Source organism: Cyprinus carpio, chromosome B5 (assembly GCF_018340385.1).
Source record: "Cyprinus carpio isolate SPL01 chromosome B5, ASM1834038v1, whole genome shotgun sequence".
NCBI lineage: Eukaryota > Metazoa > Chordata > Actinopteri > Cypriniformes > Cyprinidae > Cyprinus > Cyprinus carpio.
This window is the reverse complement of record NC_056601.1, coordinates 14,243,830-14,259,056: the sequence shown is the minus strand read 5'-3', so window position 1 is coordinate 14,259,056 and position 15,227 is coordinate 14,243,830. Positions and strand designations below refer to the sequence as shown.

Here is a 15,227-nt window from a genome sequence, read left to right as displayed (position 1 = left end):
ATCTGTCTTACTTCTGGCAGAAGACCTGGCCACAGTTTCTGCAGTGGTGGCGCCTTTCAGTGAGGGAGAAACGCACAGTGCATCCAGAGCAGCTGTCCACCTGCTCGTCCTTCACCCAGTGATCTGCGGTAGAGCGTCCGGGCTGATCACTGACAGACCAGCTAAACACCCGGCCACGGCTGTCGCCTACCAGGATCTTACTGTGGTCTCTGAGTACACAAGAACAGCTGCTTATCAACAGTCTTGTTTAAAGACAATTTATTTGAGAGATTTGAGCAAACACTGGCTTATTAATGTTAAACCACATTAGAAACCAGCTTCTCTTTTATCCTCATTCCACCACAAACACAGAGCACCTACTTTGAAATGGCAAGTGAGGTGATTTCCGCAGGATGAGCGTTGTCCTTGCGGTCAAACGCTGTGTGCATGGTGAGTTTGCTCCGGAACACCAGCTGTCTCTCCCATCTGTAGCCTGTTTAAGAGACAAAGCTAACGGTGAAGAACATGCCAGTTGCTCACATTAAAGCAAAAACACATGAGAACAGCACTTGAATGACAATGCAAATGCAAAACTTAAAAGCCACATCTGGGAATTAGAAATACAGTACATTTTGATAAAATTCAAAGCAAGGATTTACTGCTCTTGCTTTGGTTTACATCCTAACTTTTCATTTAAACTGTTATTCCGATGATATAATTTGTAGTGAAAATGTATTAAATGAATACAATTTCATTGACAAATTAGTAAATGTATCAAATTGATCAAAATGTTATTTATTATTTAACTTATTTAATACCTTAATACTTTTATATCATCTTTGGAATTTTAATCAATTAATGCAATTTTTCATAGATTTATTTTGGTCCTAGTCTCAGTAAACCAGGGCTCAAACTCGGGTCGCCCAAAGAGCAACCGCACTTTTTCATTTGTTCTGCCCATGAGGTTGTTTAAAAATGTTTAAAATTAGAATAAAATAATTAAAAAAAAACATTAAAAATGAAAAATTATAATAATCAGTAATCCAACTAAAATGAAATTAGAATTACATACAAATATTAAAAAAAAAAAAAAAAGAAAAAAAAAAAGGTACAGGTCACAACTTGTTTTAATCTACCGCACCTGGTCTGAGCTTGTTGTACGACCGAGCCTCCATAGTACAGGGCTGAAGAGGCTGTGGTACTGGCCCATGAGAGGGTGCTGAGTATGGTTGTAAATGTGGCTGTGAGGGAATTCCCGCTCTAATCTGGGCCTCTGAGTAGTTTACAAAAACAAAGCCTTCCTTCTCGTCAATACTGAGTGTGTCCGACCAGCGGCGGGAGTCGTCAGAGCTGCTGTCCACAGACCAGGAGGCTCCGGTGCGAGGTTTGGGTCTGTGGACCGTGCTGCTGGGCTGGCTGTTTGAGGTCCGAGGTTTAGGGTCCTGACTGAGACTGGTTTCCTCTCCTTCAGACTCACTGCTGTCATCCTCTGGAGCATCACGACCCTCTGGAAGAACAAGACTTGAGGTTATTTAATCTGAAAAGATAATCTAAAAGTCAGAAGAAATTGCGGTAATGCAGAGTCCAGGCCAAAATTTATCAAAATGTTATTGATTAGTTGCTTTATTTAATATTTTTATTAAATCATCTTTCCAAAAGTCATGAAAAAGGTGCAATGGAGGGATGTTTTACCAATCTCTCCACAGCAGTCTGGCACATCGGGGGGCTCTACAGGCTCTGGAGCAGGGGTTTCTGGGACTTGGAGGAACTCAATTCTCCAGAACTACAAGATAAAGCCATTTGTCAAGAACCGTTATCTGTTGACACTTTAAAAGACACAGAGGGAAAAGAAAGAAAGTAAATCAAGGAGAAGACCATTACCCTGACAACACCGTCGGAGTGTCCCGTAACGATAACATTCTGTGTGTCCCACTCATTCATCTCTGAGATGCAGCAGCAGAGGATTTGTTGGCTCCGGCCGGTGAAAGTATTGGCGCTGGCGATGGGACTTCCATTGATGCTCCACACATGGATGTAGGTGCCAGCACAGGACACTATATCACCCTACACACAGACACACAGGGTCTTAACCAATTCATAGAACACTTCAGTTTTATTCTGAGGCATCAATTTATTATGAGGATTCATCAAAGGCAAGAATTTAAATCAGGAGGCTCTTTCTTTTCCAAAGTAGTAATGGTCTCACTAAAGTAGAAATTTTCAAAGGCAAGCACATTTTTAAACTGTAAAGTGTACTACCGTTTCCAAAGAGCTTGATGAACAGATCAAATTAACTTCATACCAAATTTTTAATTCTGCATTATAATAATAATTAGTGCTGTCTGATGATTAATCACATCCAAAATAAAAGATTCTGTTTACATAATATATGTGTGCATACTTTGTTTATTTATTATGTACTGTATATATAAAAACAAACACATGCATGTATATAGGCCTAAATAAGAAAAAGATGTTATGTTTATATATTAAATATAAGAATATAAATATATAAATGTATATACATGAAAATATTTTTTAAAAAAATATATACGTGATATATGCGTGTGCCTTTATAAATTTATATATGCATAACAAATATACACAGTACACATACATATATTATCTAAACAAAAACTATTATTTTGGATGTGATTAATCGTTTGACAGCACTAATAATAATAATATATTTTCATAAGACTATAAAATATGTTATTTTTTTATTGCCCCAATTAACTATAAAAATGCTAAGACATTTTCCAGTTTTATGTGAGTAATAAAAAATATAATGATAATAATAATAATAACAATATATTATTTTTATATGTATGCATATTTTACATTTTCAATATTAAAAATATAATTTATTAATAAATTATTTTATTACCCTAATAAAACATACAAATGCAAAGACCATACAATGCATACAAGAGTGCTTATTAAATGGCTGAAAGGAAAACTGAATGTAGTTTAAACACAATACTTGTCACTCAGGTTATTCTGTCTACATTATTGTTGACTCACAGTAAGCTCGTTGATGCAGAGCGCTGAGACGGGAGCCCGATGGCCCCTCAGCTGGGTGACAAAAGACAGCTTATTCAGGTCCCAAATGATGCACGTACGGTCCCGAGATCCACTCACGATGATGTGGTACGCTGATGACGCTGTCAGACATGTAACTGCATCTGTGTGGCCCAGAAGAGCCTGGAAACATGAACATAAAACATTACAATTAAAAAAAAATCATTTATAAAGAGCAAGTAGGTGTAGCAAACAAGTCGAGAGGAAAACTTAAGTTTTAAAAAGCAAACTGAGTAAACAAGCTGCATTAAAACAAATATAAAACAAACCTGTTTGAGTGTGAGGCTCTTGGCTTTCTCTTTGGAAGTCCCGGTCTCCCATACACAGATAGCAGTGCTTAATCCTCCAGTAATGACCAGTTTGGGATTGGGGCAGATAGCACACAGGATCTGCCCCCACTCAGACAGGCACTCATATACTACAACCGCCTATGAGACAAACACAACACATGAACATCAGAAAACAAAATACACAGAATAAACCAAAACACAAGCTTAAACTTTGCTAGGTCTTAATTAGTTCACAAGGAAGGTGAAAATAACATTTCAAGGTTTCCACACCTGTTTTCAACATATTTATGACAATAATACAAAATGTTTCTTAAGCACCAAATCAACATAGAATGTTTACTGAAGGATATGACTGATTTCCACTGTGACACACACAGTAGACTGGAGTAATGGCTGCTAAAAATTCAGTTTCACCATCACAGCCATAAGTTAAACCTTAAAACGTATTAAAATAGAAAGTTATTTTAAAATCTAATACTATTTCACAATATTTTACTGTATTCTCAATCAAATAAATGCAGCCTTGGTGAATATTAGAGAATTCTTTCAAAAAAGATACTAAACTATTACAGACCCCAAACGTTTCAATTGTAGTGTAGTTATAAATATGTAGATGCTGAAAACATGAGCAAACAGAAGAACTTGTATGTTGCGAATGACCTTGTCAGACTCATAGTTGGAGAGGCGGCAGCTGAGGTCCGCGTAGCCCCAGGCGAAGGTTTTATTCCAGGCAGGAGGAACCAACACCTTGTTCTGCTCAACAGCCAGAACGCCCTTATCAGTGCACACTATCTGACCCACTGGCTCCTTCAGCTCTGTAAAACATTACCCATGACACACACAGAGCTCAGGAAAATGTGCTCAGAGACGCTAGCAATATTTTACACAAATTATTCCTGAACAAACAAGTTCTAACAAATAAAAGCATACATGAATAAATTGTTGATCTGACTTTGATTGAGCTCTGTGATCATCACAGAGCATGTAATGCCACTGTATACCTCCATCGAATTTGCATTACCTTTGACAGGGGTGAGAGAGGGCCGCAAGTTGTCCAGATGATGGAAGAAGATTTTGTCTAAGCTGGAGTTGAGTGTAACAGGTACACCAGGTACCTCTCCTCCATTTGACTTACTGCGCACTCGCTTTGGAGGATGGGGCTTCTTAAAAAGCTAAAAGAGAAGATACGAAGCAAAATTGCATTAAATACAAAAGAACAAAACAAAAGGCATCTGCAAATAAATGAAGCTAGAGATCTTTTCAGAACCAACTTTCCTTTCAATTAATTTAAACCAGTTGGTGTCAAGGTGATTTTTAGTAGAAATATAAAGTCAGTTTTCCTCAAGTATTCACAGGTAACCACTGACATACTGTAGTTCATGACATTTTCAGTAATGAAATTGCAAACCTGTTTTGGGATCTGGCCAAAGTTGTTGATGAATCCAATGGTAGCGGTTTCTTTAAGTGGGTCATTAATGTTGTAGATGTCCACCTGGCCCTCATAAAAGAGATGGTGGAAGACATTGACCGCTTCCACCGCTGGAGGACCCTGCTGCTTGTAACCAAAGATCAGGTCGATCCATTCATGCAGATGGGCGCTGACATAGTCACACTCCAAAGCCTGAAAAAACACACACAGTCCTTAAAGGTTATAACTCTGTTACCGAAAGTGGCCTTCAGTTATTCTCTGACATTTACCACGATGAAACAACAACACACAGAGCCTCTTTCTGACTGCCGGCTTTATCAGGGGATGATGTATTTTAAGGTCAGTTACCTCTCTGTGAACCCTGATGAACTCTCTCGGGTCTCCTTTTGCCCACGGAGGCAGAATCACATCTCCAAGCTTGGTGCCATTCTGTTTACTCCCTTTAGAAAAGACCAATCAAATAACACACTCATGAAAACAAAACAAAAAAAGAGAGAGATTGTATGTAGGGTACAGATGAGGCTAGCTGTCAATCTCATCCTTACCAAGATCGAAGTTGTTGGAATTGAGCAGGAACTCAGGAAGATAGAAGAACTCCGGAATGAGTTCCTTCACATCAGCCATGTTGTGTTTGGAAGCAGAGTGCCAAGCCTCTCGTATGCTGTGAAACATTCGGTCGGCCAGATCAAAATGTCCCCCCTAAAAACACAGAATGAAACTCACATACAACCAATAGCTAGATCAGCTATTTGCACTAGGGATGATAACTATAACGTTTTAATAATTGTTTTTAATTATATGAGAAAAGAAAGGTCTACACCACAGGTATAAAAGCACAGAGGAACTATACAGAAAGGAGCAGGCTATGAAGGACTAACCTGAAGCCTTAGAAAGATCTGTGTGAAAGGCTCCATTCTGACCAGATATGAGGCCACAATCATTGCAGAGGAGTAATGAGTTCCATAATGATATGCTGGAGTCTCACCTGCGAAGAAACCAAAACATGTTTAAAAAGTCTAGCACATCTAACAGATCATCAACAGGGGTCTCTGACTCACCATTAGGATCCTCCCAGTCTTTGAATCTTTTCTTGTACTGGATCAGTCTGTCATCTGTCTGAGCTCCCATGGGTTTGGATAAGTTTCGGAATGTCTTTGGATTACTGAGGTCCAGTTCCTGTGAAAAAAAAAGAATTTTACCTAGATAGACTCCAAAAGAAAACTTAACTGATAAATATTCCCCAAACAGAATGCCAATATACTGACATCTGCGGACAGACGATCTGACTTTTGAAACACTGCAGTTCTCAACATTTTGTGCGGTAGGACTTATTACAAGGAATGATCAAAAACAAGTTTGTACCTCAGAGTCAAAGTCTGCCAGGATCCATGGAAAGACGGGATACTGCATCAGGTCATTATATGACCTGCCAGCCAGTGTGTTGAGATGCATCAAATACTGGAAATTACTGATTTCACCTCTCTGCAGATAAAGAGTCTTTCATAAGCAACACTGAACAAGAAAACAAAACAAACAGACAAAAACCTTAAAGTGACGATACCGCACCTCCCATCTTTGGGTCACTGACTTCTCACCGACCAGCGTACTGAGAAGACCAGACCTATTTACCAAGAAACACGCACATGAATGTTTATTTTAATAAATTTGGTAAATAAACTCTAAATTCACTTCGGAATCTTGTGAAGGTAACATACCCTTGTTCCACACTGGTGTTGGGACGTTGCCCAGAGACGGATTCTGAGCTGTCGGCTAGTGAAGGAACGACTGCCAGGAACCTAGAAAACATGATTTGGCTGTGTGTAACCAAGTACTTTTCTGAGGTTCTTCAACAATTAAATTAATATTAAAAACATTTTTTTTATTTTTAATATGTTTTAGCAAGAATGCATTAAAGGTTGTACGAGTTTCTTTCTTCTGTTGAACACAAAAGAAGATATCATGAAACATCTTTTGTGCTTAACAGAAGAAAGAAACTCATACAGTGACATGAGGGTGAGTAAATGATTGTTTTTGGGTGAAATATCCCTTTAAGTTGATCAAAAGTGACAGTAAAGAAACTTATAATGTTACAAAAGAATTCAGTTATTAAATGTTGCTCTTTTGAACTTTCAATTCATCAAATAGTCCTCAGAAGAAGAAAAAAAATCACTGTTTCCATTCAAATGTTCAGCAATCAACTGTTTTCATCAGTGATGATGTTTTCTCAGCTTGAAATCAGCATATTAGAATGATTTCTGAAGAATTATGTAACACTCTAAACTGAAGTAAAGGCTGATGAAAATGCAGCTTTGCCATTAAAGCAATATATTACATTTAAAATATATTAAAACTGAAAAAAGTTGTTTTAAATTGTAAACATATTTCACAGTGTTACAATATTTAATAAGCATATGAGACTTCAAACACACACAACGGGTAAATTTACTCTATTAGTTATTTACAGTTGTGTATGAATGTGTGGTACACCTGCTCTAATATAGTCAAATTTCACAATGATTTGCTGCCGAAATGAGGAGCTGCAGTGCATGACAGAATCTGAGAAAATGTCTAGGGAGTTCATTTAGATTGTCACCCTTTTAAATTCTTAATTGCTGAGGGGGACAACATTTGACAGAAGAGTTCCAGATTTCAGCTAAAATTGTCAGAAAGTGTGACATCCACAACCAAAACAGAGCTGTTTTTTGCCAGCTAGTGGGATGCTGCTGCGACTTCATTCAAGTATGATTTCAAATGTCATTACAAATATATTAAAAAACATGACATACTTGTTAGAGCTGTTTTATGCCAGCTAGTGGGATGCTGCCTTAAAAAGCATCAGTGTTTACAATACCTTTGATACACTTTGTTCCGGACTCCTTTTTGGAAAGCCAACAGATAATTTCTTCCATCTCCGGAAAACACTTCTACTGCCATGGGCTGAAGCAAGTAGCGACGTTTGTGCACCTCTCTGATGTCTTCGTAAGCAAAGATGCTACAGGTTCGTTTCAGCTGACTCTTGCTCTGCCGGGCCCCTCGGGGGATGATAGGCTCATGCATACTACAAATGTCACAAAAACAAGCAGCGTATAGACCCAATGCAACCACTAAAACAGTGGTTCTCAACCAGGAGGCCTCAGCAAAATGACTTGCATTATTAAGCCAATTATCATCAATATATTAAAATAATCTAAAAATAAGCACAGAATGGGTTCACACAATGAATTGTTGGTTAATTAACGGGAAATATCAATACTTCCAGTTTCTTTTGTCACAATTATAAGAAATAAGAAAAGAATGAACAATGGAATGAATTATAGATAGAACAAGATAATGATAGATAGATCAAACAAATGATAGAAAGATAGACAGAAAAGCTAAATGGTGGATAGAATGTATGACCGATAATTAGATAGAGAAAAAAAGAATGACAGAACCAAAAAGCAGAGAGACAGACAGATACCAGATGATCTGCTAGAAGTGAGTCTTTCTAGTTTTTTTTGAAGGGCAGAATCCAAAATATAAATTCTTACTTTGCAGGGAGTGTCTCAATGTCTCTAATCTCTCTGGTGACTGTCATGGTGAAGCCGTCAATCACATAGAAATGTTCTTTCCCAAATAAGAGCAGCCCTTCACTGGTGTCCAGGCCTTGAACTCGAGCACAGCGGTACATGTGCTGGATCTATCCCAACACACACAGCAAACACATTCTCAGTATGTTTTATATCAATCAGTTCAAATTCAAAAAGCAAAATAAACCTAATCATCCAACCAGACAGATATTACTAATTATTTCCCTCATACTGATTGAGGATAAAGTGCTGTTAGAACAGTAATGATCAATACAAAGCTTCAGATTAGAAAGCTTTCACCCAAATTTCCAAAGCCACATAGTAAAAGAAGGTGCAGGTGTTAAACAGTGTGACGGGGATGTGGCTGTGGTGTGCTGCAGACCTTCTCTCCCTCCTCCAGCAGGCGGAGCAGTGTGGTGTTGTCGGTTTTCTGCTCCTCGTCCATAGCTCCTGATTCCAGCAACTCCTGCAGCTGGTCTTGACTGTCCTCATCAGCTCCATCCGCTGTAGAGCGGGACCGCTTTAAAGGGGCCTTAACCAGACCTAAAACACGACACGGCACACTGAGTCAATCCATACAACACGCTCATAATATCACATGCTCATTAGTCTTAAAAGATAAGAGAATCAGATCATTCAGAAGCCAGTTTTGTCCATTTAGTTTAAAGAGGTGGTAGAATTTCTAGTTACGAGTAGTTCATTTTTGAAAAAAATCATTGTATTAATAATAGTAATAGTTTTAGTAGTTTCACTGTATCAAGTAATAGAAAACATCTTCATGTTAAAATGACCTTTGACCCTTGCGATGGTGTCCTCTCCATGCTCAGGCTCCTGCTGTGTGGTCTCTCCCTCTGTGTTCTGTTCTATGGAGTGCTGATACATCCCCGGGTTCCCTGACAGCAGCCGCATGTAATACTCCTTACTGTCGTAGCTTATCGCTCGTCTGTAGCGCGCCGGTTTCTGGAAGGGTTGAAATTTAATGCTAACTGTTTAATTTAGTCCTCGTTAACTCTTCTTTTGTGTTTATATCAGTCATGATGAAAACAACCTTTTCATCACAGGAAGTCAGTGAGAGCAAGAGGAATCCAGTCAGAGGCATGCAAACACAGTTTAGGCTCAGCACAGACACGTGTTCATCACTCCTTAAGAAAATCCCATGCTGACACCTCACACATAGTGCATAATTCATATCTAAACACAATTAATAGTCACCCACAATGCAAATTTTCAGCATTTAAACACACTGTTAGATCAGCAGGTTTTCAAGATTACACAAAAATTCAGTCACGTGACCAAACTCTTTAACTGGGTTTAGAGAGAAAAACAATCTGCATGGTCATGCTGTATATCAAATTTCTACTAAAATATCTATATACAAGAATATATCTACATCTAGGAAACTGAAATTATAATTTCTGAAAAACTGGCAACAGATAATAGAACTGTGATCTGTTTGTTTGGGCGGCCAACAGGACCAGATGTAGTGACACTGGTTCAACCAATGGAAGGAGTTTAGGGCGGGTCTACAGTGTCTGTTTGCTGAACAACGGAAGATGTGTAAAGTATGTGAAATGGTCTTCATTTTTGCAGTTCTGTTTGGTGCCAGTAGTGGTGCAGAATTGACTTATTTCAGCTCTCAAACTACAACATGAATCCCAATAATTAGTGAGTTGTAACAGTAGCATGCAACATTCTTGTCTGAATATTGTCCCACTTCACATTCTATAATATGGATTACAAGGGATTAGAAAATGGGGGGAAGGAGCTGACCTAAACCTATTTTTCTAGAGCTTTCCCTGTGTATTAAATATTTACAACAGGAAAGACAGCAGAGAATACATCTACAAGCAGCGTTTTAAGCATTCTGCGGATGTGTCAATCCATATATGCCTCCTTATTATGTGACAAGACAAATGCAGAAGGTCTGGGACATTTATTTTACACTTAATGTGGCAATGCAGATGTTTAAGAGGGTATAGCAAGACTGTAGTTTAGGCACACTTCAGTTTGTACCTGGACAGGTATGTTAACCATTGCACCCATTAAAGGCACCTGTGATTGATTCTGAAAAGGGAAAATTGGGCAATAAGGCAAGAGGAGCACTGGGTTTGCATTTCAGGCTTCTTATGTAAAGCCATTGCCATCATATGGCTAATGCTGGCAATTAAAGTTTGAGAGTTTACAAAAGATCCATTCAGAGCAGATTATCAACCATTAGTGCTACACACATGCTGACTTTCACTGAGACTAGGCAAATTCAATAGACTTGTTTCAGTTAATGGGGTAAAATAAGGTGAAAGAAAATTGTGTTTTATTAATTAAGTTTATTTTCTATTTCGGGAAGCCAGTATTTGCTAATATACAATACATAACATGTACCTCATTTTAACCTAAAAAAATTACAAGAAAAAAAGTACACTAACCTGAGTGCTTGCATTGGGCTCAGGATCAGGGACGTAGGGATAATGAATGTAAAACATGTCATTCCGAACCATCTTCTTTCTCATTCTACAGGGTCCCTCAGTCATGTCCAACTGGAACTTGTCCAGGTGGGAGCCAATAGGAGGCCCCCAGAGACCCCTCTCCCGAAGCAGCTCATATTCAATCCCTGCCCACTCATCCATCACATACTTCAGCGCATTCTGCTGTCTCTGTGAGAAAACAAATTCATATTTGAATAAAAATATTTTTTTTGTAGAAGTCATTCCACTATGATCAGAACTGGGAAAACATTTATTTAGTGATCCCTCCATTTAAAACATTTCAGCAATTATTATTATTCTGAAAGATCTATTTGACTTTTGGATATGTTTGAAATTGAAGGGTTACCTCTTGATGCTCCTTGTACTGCATTGCTACCAAGTCCCGGACCACAGCAATGTGTGTGAACATCCACTGAAAGGTCTCCTGTGGACAGTCACAATAAAGTCCAGAAGATCAGCTGTGAAATCACTTCCATGTCTGTGACAGTTATTTTCAACTCAACTCAACTTTTATTAATGAAGCACTTTCAAAAAAATAAGTATGTACCAAAGTCCCATACAGAGATAATTAAAACAAAACCAAAAAAAACATTACAAACATACAATACTAACGCAGCCTAACACAAACATAAATTGTACAACGAAATCACTCACATTAAACAGACTCATTCAAATGCCAAAAGGCTGAAGAAATAAACAAATCTTTAAGTTCCCTTTAAAAAAAAAGTTCATAGTTGACAAGGGTTTTATGAAAAGTGGCAAGGCATTCCAAAGTGTAGGAGCCGAAACTTTAAAAAAGGCGCAATCTCCACTGCACTCTAAACAAGACCATGGAACAGTTAAGAGCAAGTTCTGAGAAGTCTCAAATGATGTTGAGGCTGGTAAGGAGACAGCATGTCCTTTATATCAGAAGCCTGATTGTGCAATGCTCTGTACACAAACATTAACACCTTGTATTGGATTCTATAATTAACAGGTAACCAATGAAGACATAGCAGGTGTGATATGATCCCATTTTCTAGTATTAGTTAAAAGTCTCCATGTATGTTGTATGACAATAGACCATAACTCTCAATCAGTTCTTTCTCAGGGAGTCTATTCCCAAATATAATAAACTCGTGATTGACCCCAAGATTGACCCCAAAGGCAACATGTATAACAAAAACAGGGTTGGACCAAGAACTGATCCCTGTGGAACACCCCAAGAGATAGATGTCTGTCTAGATAGATGCATTTTGACAGTTACCTGTGCAGAAAGATTGTTCTTGTTCATTCCACTTTCCTTCTTACTGCGACGGGAGCCAGTAAGTTTGGAGAGACCAAAGCCACTGCTGACTCGAGACAGTTTGGACTGATTAGCTGGGGCAACGGTCTCGCCCCTGCTGATGCATTTCTTCTCATGGACTAGAAGCAAAACAGAAAAGGTTCAATACAGTAAGAGCAATGAGAGTATAAGGAAAACTGCTAAAATATTTAACAAGAAAAAATTAGCAGAGTGACAAAGACACGGGTAAGAGTGTGAAAGCAACAAGCTGCAAAAATTAAATTATGTGAGAGAATCTGAATGTGATGGACTTATAATGAGTGTGTGACTGGATGTTTTCCTCACCCAGGTGGTTCTGCCAGCTTTTAGCTGCAGGTTCCTCTAAAGCAGGTCGAGCAGTGGCGATGTCCACATGTCCTCGATCATTGACTGGTAGAGACACTTTAAAAATGTCCTCCAGCATTTGCCGCTTACTGTGCATGAGCTCTGTCCACACACGATTCACTGCCTTGAGCAGCAACTGACGACCTGACACACACACACACACACACACACACACACACACACACACACACCAAAAAGGACAGAGTAAGTTTGATATCGATAATGGTTTTTATGAAGGTTTGTGAAGCACTTTAAGTATTAAAACTGTATGCTTTAATACACCACACACTTTGCTTGCAAAAAATGTCATAAAAAGAGAAAAAGAACAACCTTCACTAACATCCTGGCTCTGGACATTGTCCGACTCGTTCTCAGAAGGAACCGCGACATGCCAGGTGGTCATTCTGGCCTCCGCCTCCAAACCAAACCCCTCCACACTACTGTAAGAGAACATGAAAGTGATGTTGACCTGTGGCACAGTGATACAGCACACCAGTGTCATACATTTGAAGACACCATGGTCTTTTGGGCAGTGCTTTATTTGTGCTGCACAATGTGAACATTCTCCAGTCAGTCAATATTATAAGTTTGAATGCTATAACACAAACAGCAACAATAATGAACTATCATTTCAGCACATCAGTCATTGAAAATCAAATCAGTTGAAGTTATTGATCTTTCTGTATCAGCAGAGCACAGAGACTCAGAGTAGCAGCACTACACACTAATGTGATTCTGCTCACTGTCTCTGAGCTGCTCTCATTTCTCAGTCTCTCTGAAGCCAAACTTCTGAGTCAGCCTGGATACAGAGCCATGACAACATAAACCACCTCCTCATGTCTCTCACAGTGACTCACAACAGCAGAAGCGCACAATCACAAACAAGACTGTGAAGAGGACTTATTCATTTTTCACTGCTCATACATAATCCCATAAACCCATCCCCATCTATCTTTCCATCTAAATGTATGCATTTATTTTTATTTTTTACAGTCTATGCATCTATATAAATGAGCTCAAACATAACTATCCATGTAAATGTATTTCACACCTCACAAATGTGATCCTGGACCATAAAACCAGTCATAAGTACCACAGGTATATTTGTAACAATAGCCAAAAATACATTGTCTGGGTCAAAATTATAGATTTTCCTTTTATGCCAAAAATCATTAGGATATTAAGTAATGATCATGTTCCATGAAGATATTTTGTAAATGTACTACTGTAAATATATCAAAACTTAATTTTGATTTTCACATATGTCTATCTACCCATCTATCTAAATGATTTTATATATTTACCTATTCATTCATTTCACACCTTTTTTTTTTTTTAGAACCAGAGTCTGCATGTCAAATGAAAAACATATCTCAAAAGACTTATCTATCCATCCCTGTAACGTAAAACCAAACATCTGGATACTCTAAATTCATAAACCCTTGATTTTATGTACAGGGCCTGAAAACATTATACCCCCTCTGTGTCTCTCTCACCTCCCCGTATGCAGGCTGATCAAGCAGTGGGCCAGACAAGCCACAAACTCCTGGTCATGGTTGCCGGGTCCCAGCACGAGGTTCCGGTTTACCGTCAACACACGCAATGAATCCAGCAGGGTGACCTGTTGTGGGACCGTTTTGTGTGGTCGTGAGAGCTGGTAGAGGATTGTTCGGTTCAGACAATGGTAGATTGAGTCCAGAGACAAACCCTGTGAGCGCCGTTTGGACTGTTTTGGGACAAAAAACAAGAAAAGGAGATTTGTTGAGAAACCACCAGTTACGCTAGTCACATAGTATACGTCTTGCACACGAGGAATGTAAAAGAAAGAGAGAGAGAGAGAGAATTGGACAACTAACAGAAATTTGTAATATAATAACAGGAAAATAATTTATGCTTAATAACTGAAGTAATGACTTAACATTAAATTATGGGTCCTTGTGGTATTTCTTTAATGGTTGGTAGCTAAATCATTTTTGCAATATTTAGTGTAACATTTACTGTGAAATTGTTTAAATCCCATTTTAAAAAGATAACTGTGATTGCTTATAATTTGCTTTTAACTGCATTTCAATTTTGAACATTCGGTTTGTTTAAATTTACACTCCCATTCAAAAGCTTGGGTTGAGTATTTTTTATGTTCTTGTAGTCTCTTATAGTTACCAAGGGTGCTTTTATTTGATCAAAAACAGTAAAAACAGTAAAACTGTGAAATATTATTATAATTTAAAATAATATATTTAGGTCAATTAAATGTAATTTATTCCTGTGATGGTAAAGGTGACTTTTCAACAGGAACCCATCTCATATGGTGCTCAAACATTTCTTATTATAACAGTTGTGCTCAATATTTTGTGGGAACCATAAACATTATTAGGATTCTTTAAATGTCAGAAAGTTTCAAATAAATAATTTGAAATAGAAATATTTTGTAGCATCCATTTAAGACATCCACTAAAGTAATCATTTGTATGCACTGTTCATGATTAAAATGACAAACTAGACAATATACGGCCAAAACAATATATAGCAAGACACTTCCTAATTATTCAGGGACACTATGACTTTGGGGACAAGTGTTGTTTTGATGTAGGTGGTAGGGCTGTGCAAAAAATCGAATACGATTTTCATGCGCGTCTCTTCAGTAAAGACGCTCCTGTGATTAGTAGTATATCTCCAGCACGTGCGTTCAGATCAGGTTTGCCAGGTTTTCACAACAAATCCTGCCCAGTTGCTTCTCAAAACTAGTCC

At 38.2% G+C, this 15,227-nt stretch overlaps 1 protein-coding gene across 6 annotated transcripts in view; it reads right to left on the bottom strand.

The window, feature by feature from the left end:
• Positions 1–15,227, bottom strand: part of wdfy3 (WD repeat and FYVE domain containing 3) — a 72,218-nt gene that overhangs the window by 2,840 nt on the left and 54,151 nt on the right. For all 6 annotated transcript variants that reach the window (XM_042724531.1, XM_042724528.1, XM_042724532.1 and 3 more), the window contains 27 exons: positions 13,976–14,205; positions 12,810–12,919; positions 12,441–12,623; positions 12,078–12,235; positions 11,178–11,255; positions 10,772–10,999; positions 9,140–9,308; positions 8,731–8,891; positions 8,310–8,458; positions 7,631–7,837; positions 6,495–6,575; positions 6,346–6,400; positions 6,142–6,261; positions 5,838–5,955; positions 5,658–5,764; positions 5,325–5,478; positions 5,128–5,219; positions 4,759–4,971; positions 4,372–4,522; positions 4,011–4,165; positions 3,330–3,488; positions 3,004–3,183; positions 1,861–2,043; positions 1,672–1,762; positions 1,121–1,486; positions 361–472; positions 12–209 (listed from right to left, as the gene is read on the bottom strand). In XM_042724531.1, coding sequence (XP_042580465.1) covers positions 12–209; positions 361–472; positions 1,121–1,486; positions 1,672–1,762; positions 1,861–2,043; positions 3,004–3,183; positions 3,330–3,488; positions 4,011–4,165; positions 4,372–4,522; positions 4,759–4,971; positions 5,128–5,219; positions 5,325–5,478; positions 5,658–5,764; positions 5,838–5,955; positions 6,142–6,261; positions 6,346–6,400; positions 6,495–6,575; positions 7,631–7,837; positions 8,310–8,458; positions 8,731–8,891; positions 9,140–9,308; positions 10,772–10,999; positions 11,178–11,255; positions 12,078–12,235; positions 12,441–12,623; positions 12,810–12,919; positions 13,976–14,205 — 4,208 coding nt within the window. The remainder of the gene's footprint in view (positions 1–11; positions 210–360; positions 473–1,120; positions 1,487–1,671; positions 1,763–1,860; positions 2,044–3,003; positions 3,184–3,329; positions 3,489–4,010; positions 4,166–4,371; positions 4,523–4,758; positions 4,972–5,127; positions 5,220–5,324; positions 5,479–5,657; positions 5,765–5,837; positions 5,956–6,141; positions 6,262–6,345; positions 6,401–6,494; positions 6,576–7,630; positions 7,838–8,309; positions 8,459–8,730; positions 8,892–9,139; positions 9,309–10,771; positions 11,000–11,177; positions 11,256–12,077; positions 12,236–12,440; positions 12,624–12,809; positions 12,920–13,975; positions 14,206–15,227) is intronic.